This window comes from Sesamum indicum, linkage group LG2 (genome assembly GCF_000512975.1).
Source record: "Sesamum indicum cultivar Zhongzhi No. 13 linkage group LG2, S_indicum_v1.0, whole genome shotgun sequence".
In the NCBI taxonomy this organism is placed as follows: domain Eukaryota; kingdom Viridiplantae; phylum Streptophyta; class Magnoliopsida; order Lamiales; family Pedaliaceae; genus Sesamum; species Sesamum indicum.
The window spans coordinates 2,891,451-2,897,821 of NC_026146.1; the positions used below are offsets into that span (position 1 = coordinate 2,891,451).

Sequence of the window (6,371 nt, forward strand, 5' to 3'; positions counted from 1 at the left end):
TGGCAGAGAAATGGAAGATGCAGCTGATACAAATACGGATAAAGCAGCTAACGACGAACCAAAAGAACAGACCGATCGTGCCAGCTCTGTAACTAATGTGCATTTCATGACTGTTCAAATTGCAACCAAACATGAAGCCAGTGATTCTTCACTTCCAGACCAGCATGAAGCTGCTACACCTAATTCCCTTGTCAGATATTCACCTGCAAAGGCTGGAGAGCATAGTGGAGAAACTGTCAAGGCTGTTTTTACTCAAGCATCACTACCTCTGGTAGTGAACTAGTACAGAAAATATAGCATCACTGTAATTATATGTGGATGCCATCACAAAATTCCAGTACTAATTGTTCTTCTTCATTGTTAGACGGCAGAAGGTGATGACGGAACACCAGAAGATCAAGCAGCTTTCATGAAGGAACTTGAAAGTTTTTATCATGGGAAGGCAATGGATTTTAAACCACCAAAATTTTATGGGCAGCCACTAAATTGCCTGAAGTAAGTGTGCCGTGCAGTCATTTTTTTTTTTAATTTCTTTGTTCTTGGTGACAATTTATTTGTCTACCTTATTGGTTTCTAGGTTATGGAGAGCTGTGATTAGATTGGGAGGCTATGACAGGGTATGTATGTCAAAATGATTCCAATATTGTTTTAATGTTCTGTACTCTTTACTCCATGTATTATATCTTGCCATTAAAGGAATAAGATTCTGATGCATGTGCCTATCTAGGTACTAGTATTGGTATATATTTATATAAATGATTATTTGACCAGACATACTTTCATGAGTCACAAGAGTACGCACATGATCTGTAAATGAATTGGCATGCTTCTTGGTTATGATGCTTGGAACCAATTTTTCAGCAAGGAAATAGTTTCTCTATATTTGTGCTGATTTAAGTTCACATGAAGAGTATAGCTTTTAAGGAACTTTGACCTTTTTCTCTTCCCTGTACACTCGAGAACACCTATGGTAACAACCAAGTGGTTTTAAGTGACAGCAAAGGAAAAAATTTTGTTCACTCTAGCTCATTGTCTGCCATTCGGACCTTGAGGAGGGGGGCTTCATGAAAATTCTGTTAGAAGTGTAAAATAAATATGGGCGGTTAAACTGTCAATAAATCATATTGTGATAAAATTGTCTGCTGTTGTGCCAGGAAGGATATGTTAGATAGGTGCCAACAATTTGTAGTTCTTTGCTGCGGGCTTTTCATGTTTGTCTTAGCTATATTATTGACTTTTTCAGCTTACTCAATATCTAGGAGAACTTTTGGGCACATAATTTTGACTAAGCTATGATTGTAGAAAATTAATATGAAGTCTGCTTGGTTTTTGCAACTGTGTTTCAAACTCAACGAAACTATGAGGTAGGAATTTGCTAGTATGATTCTAAGTTGAGGAACAATCAGTATAAGTAGCTGACTTTGCAGTTGTTACCTCTATGCTTTGCTTGTGTTGTGTACAGTTTTAGGTATTAATGCTGGATCTATTATCCGCTTTCTCAAGTTATGTTACTTATTGAGAGCTTGAAACTGAAATTGCTGAAATATTTTTGGTTTAAGTGCATGCATCAACTATTAGTTATAATCACGTTGACATTCTAGTATTAGAGTAATGTTTTACAATGATGGATAATAATGTTCTGTGCTGTTTTTTTGTGGGTCTCTAAATAGGTAACTGGATCCAAGTTGTGGCGGCAGGTGGGAGAGTCATTTCATCCACCAAAGTATGCTCTACTGGAAATATTTTGTCATTCTTTCTTGTTTGTTTATATTTTCTTATATTAATCTTTTAACAACATTGACGTGGGATTACTGATGCATTACTGAACCTATGAAGTTATTTTCCAAATTAGCAATTCTTTGAACTTGTTTTGATTTTCTAAACAACTAGCATTTGTTATCAAATGATCGTGATACGTGCCCTATTTGGAATAGGTTTAGTAGATGAGTAACTAAATGGTTGTCATGTTCTTTAGTGTATTCAAAGCTACTAATCAGATTTTTACTTGGCTTCCGTTAAAGAAAATCTTTTGGAAGATTTTTGTTTCTTCATTTCCATTTATTTTATAAGTAAACTTGTATAGCCTGCAATCTGTCAAGAACTAGATAGATTTTTGAAAAATAAAATGAATTAACTTTTGAAAGTTGATTGAATGGATTTGTCTATTCTTGGGCAGGACCTGTACAACAGTTTCTTGGACATTCCGCATTTTTTATGAGAAGGTAAAAATTCTGATGCAACTTAACTTTTTGTAGACCTCAGTCATATCTGCTTGCATCATTTAAATTGTGGTGAATTCTTCTGCGCATGACCTGATTCAGCTTTTCTCTATGAAAGATTGTGTTACTTTGCAACATTTCAGTTTGAATTGAATATAACTTTACTTCGTTCATTTTCCGATGTGTTTGAATAATTGGGTGTGAAGATAACTTTACCTGAATACCGTGTTCGTTGGTTGACGGTTGTATCCCTAAATGATAATGTTTCCTTATATATTGCATCAGTCTCTTCTAGAATATGAACGGCATAAGAGACAAAGTGGCGAGCTTCAACTCCCAGTAGCACCACTCCCTGAAGCTTCTGCTGCGGACAGTGAGGTGAGTTTCTATGCTGTGAACTTAATTTTTAATTGACTTAATTCCCCCCTAATCTTTATGTTTCTCCATACAGTGTATCTATTAGTACATATATTGGGTTTTGTCAAGGCATGAATTTTCTGCAAAATAATTATGATAGTTTAGAAAAATTGAACTGTAAACCTTGTGTTATGATAGTTTTCATTTTTCTAAAAACTTAATCCCGCTAAGTGTTATGATACTTATATGCTACCTTATCGTTAATCCCTCTCATTTTTTTGAATGCTGATAGAAGCATGTAGGCAGGATTTTATTGGCTTTACCTAGTGTATGCAAGGAATTCGACTCTTGAATGTTCATTACTCTTCCTCACCTTCTTGTATGTGCTACTATACCCAGAATTGCTATTTCTTTCACATGTATATCTGTCCTTGTCATTGTATGTGATTTGTATATTCATGTCAGTGTGTTTCGTTGTTAATATACTTATTGGAAACTATAATATACATCAACCTCAGTGATCAACAGACATTTTGGTTTTTGCCGAACAACTTCATAGGGAAATGGCTATCAAGGATCAGGATCGGGAAGGGCTAGAAGAGATGCTGCAGCTCGTGCTATGCAAGGTTGGCATGTCCAACGCCTTTTTGGTTATGGTGAGGTTGGTGATCCTGTCATAAAGGTCTGTAACATCTCAAAGCTCTTTTTCTGCCTTTTGTGGGCATTATGCAGTATAGTGTTTTATTCTGTTTCTGTTTTCTTCAATTATGTTTTGATAGGACAAGAATCTTAACAATATGGCAAAGCGTGACAAAAATGTCAAATCCATTGGTAAGCTAGTTTCTGCCAAAATTTTTAACTGTATGGTCCTCTTTCAATTCACCTCTCTGAACTGTATATCTTAGTACCACTTGTGTTAGTGTAGTCTGAATTTGATTTATCAATTCAGGCTCACTCAAGCAGAAGAGACCAAATGAAGTGGAGCATTCGGCCAAGGCTGCTCGAACCGAAACATCTAAGCAGTTAAGCATTGGTTACATTTCTTTTGGTTTATGCTAGTCTACATTTTTTGCGGACTGTAAGTTCAGCTTCTTCTACATTGACATTGACTGTTTAAATTATATCATAAGAAGTATAGCTGAGGTCTCATTTCCAAGTAATAACATACCATTAATATCCTTTTTGGATTGCATCTAGATGCATTTTTTCTGATAGGTCCGGGTCTGGAGAGCATTTGATCCAAATTCTTGTATTGATCTAAAAATTACACCTTACCTTCTTAGCTCTTGAACAAATCCACATGCTTGAAATGCAACTGAAGTTACAAGGTCTGCCAAGGAGGCAAGTCCTTGTGCTTGGGCAATATTTTTGTTTTGGTTTATCTTGAGGTTGTTTATATAAATTTTCTTTTGGTATTTATTTATTGTGATATGAGTATGTGTGTGTGAAATGATTTTCTATTCCAAACTAATTTCTAGACTTCTAATGAGGTTCATTTTCTATTCATGTCATCCATCACTCTGTTCCACTGGTTGTGATGCCTATATCTTTTATTGATAATCATCCGCACTGGTTCTTGTAGCATCTGATCCATGAATCCTTAAGCATATTGCCACCCATATTTATGGTCTATACTTATCAAATACTTTATATTGCCTTACTTAGTTTGGCAAGTTTGTAAGCGTCCTACCAATCTGTTTGCAAACAGATGATTGTTCGTTGCTTGAGTTCTCATTTAGTGCTTATATAGTAATACTGATGACTCTGGTACTTCAGGCAAGAAACTTATACTATTCCAAGCTAATTGATATTTGGATCTATATATGGGGTTATGGTGAAGAAACTACTGTCTCGGCAAATGATAGAATTCTAGGATTGGTTAGCTGTCAATGAGTAGGGAAGATTAATACTTCTTTATTCCTCCAGAAATTATACATACTTTTCAGCAGCATTTTGTTTACCTAAATATTTATTATGCTTGTAACAATGTGTCATTTTTCCTAGTTGCTATTGACTTTTTCCAAATTGCCATTTTATTGGTAGACTGGTAACTTCAGTTGTTGATGTTGGGCCTCCAGCTGACTGGGTGAAGATCAATGTACGCCAAACTGTACGTTTGCCTCAAAATTCCTCCACCTTTCTCTTCACACTTCACTCATTCAAGTACATGCATAAATAGAACTGAACTTGACTAGTTTTATGTTGCAGAAAGATTGTTTTGAAGTTTATGCCCTAGTCCCGGGCCTTCTACGTGAAGAGGTCTGCATTCTCGTCGCACAATGGTCCTTTATTTTTTTCATTGCTTTTAACAATAAAGCAAATAGCTAATTGGTGGTCGATAGTTGTGTTTTCGATCATTTTGTCAGGTGACCATTGTCTACTATGGTGTATATAACTGTATCAATATTGTTGTCCTGATCAACTCTAATTCAGTTTTGAATTTCTAGGAAAAATTTACAAGTTTTCCCTTTAAATGGACATTGTAGGGTTCTTGTACATTATTATTTGCTGATGGAGCATGTTGAGATAGAGTTAATGGGTGCTTATTATACCATTATTCATTGTCTGTTTACTGATTACCTCTTCGTGTTCACTTAAAGTGGTTTCCTTGTGCTCTCGTCATATTTCCTGATGGGTGAACACTAATAAGGAATTTTACTTAGTGTGGAATTCTTTCTTAAGAGCCCATGTATATAGCGCATCATATAATTGCCTATTTTCCATGTGAGATTCTAAATTAAGACAATGTGACATTGATGCGGTGCTTGGTTGCTTAGGTGCGAGTTCAATCGGATCCTGCTGGTCGTTTGGTCATTACAGGTCAGCCAGAGCAAGTTGATAATCCCTGGGGGATTACACCATTCAAAAAGGTATTCTCACCACTGCCTTGCCTTGCCTTGCCTTAAACACTGCATGTATATGGTCTTAGTTACGCAGGGTCCCTCATTTCTAAGCTTTTAGACAGGCTTAATATATCTCTCTGTATTTGGATGTGCCATTTTGGTAACTTTTCTTTTAGGTATTTCAGTTTTCTTCTTAAATATACTTCCATCTCTCTATATGCATCTCTCTCTGTGCCATCTCACCTCTTGTCTTGTTGAGTAAAAGGGGTTTAGTTTGATGAGTAAAGGTTTAAGAAAAACATTCCACTCGGTCGGTTCTCAGGTAGTCAGCCTACCAGCAAGGATCGATCCACTTCAGACTTCTGCTGTGGTTAGCCTGCATGGACGCCTCTTTGTTCGTGTTCCTTTTGAGCAATCAAATAGCTAGCTAGGAAGGGTTGCAGCCGTCAAACAAAATGTGAATCTCTATCGGGAACCAATTCTTGAAGAAGTTTGTAACTTTGTGAATGTGTGTGTAGCTCTGACCATTACATGTGTATGATTGGGTTTACAGATTAGGATGTAGAGGTGTTTCTAAGTTTAGATTATAAAGTTAGCAGAGAGAACATTATGGAGGCTTTTTCCTGTTGCAAACTACCCATTAGATTATTAGGTCTTGGCTGTAACATGAATGGTCCTTCATTAATTAATTTAAGACTTCCCTTTCTATCTCTGTTTTTCTTTTTTGGATAATTTGGGAGTGCTACTGTTCATATTGTTGCCAATTCTATGGGTTTGGGTTGAAATCATACTAACAGCAACAGGAGATCGCTTACAGTGGAAATGGATTTTGATTTTTGGGGCTACAAACACAGACAGAGGGTCTCATTTGGTTAATTTACTACTATATATATATATAATATTTGAAGGAAGTGTTTTGATCAAAATTTGAGCAATTTTGACTCAATTCTAA

General features: G+C 36.1%; 1 protein-coding gene across 1 annotated transcript; it reads left to right on the forward strand.

Moving 5' to 3' along the window:
• Positions 7-6,129, forward strand: LOC105178268 (AT-rich interactive domain-containing protein 5). The gene is made up of 13 exons (XM_011101718.2): positions 7-271; positions 365-495; positions 578-617; positions 1,671-1,723; positions 2,177-2,222; positions 2,505-2,597; positions 3,136-3,258; positions 3,356-3,407; positions 3,526-3,598; positions 4,620-4,686; positions 4,785-4,835; positions 5,354-5,446; positions 5,742-6,129. Exons 1-13 carry the CDS (start codon positions 11-13, stop codon positions 5,844-5,846), a joined length of 1,188 nt encoding a protein of 395 aa, XP_011100020.1. The 5' UTR covers positions 7-10; the 3' UTR covers positions 5,847-6,129.

What these genes read in the sequence shown, in the direction of transcription:
- LOC105178268 (XM_011101718.2), top strand. Translation starts at nt 11, where the DNA reads ATGGAAGATGCAGCTGATACAAATACGGATAAAGCAGCTAACGACGAA. An exon ending in GATTGGGAGGCTATGACAGG is followed by an intron (nt 618 to 1,670) that starts GTATGTATGTCA and finishes GTCTCTAAATAG; the next exon opens with GTAACTGGATCCAAGTTGTG. An exon ending in GGATTACACCATTCAAAAAG is followed by an intron (nt 5,447 to 5,741) that starts GTATTCTCACCA and finishes GTCGGTTCTCAG; the next exon opens with GTAGTCAGCCTACCAGCAAG.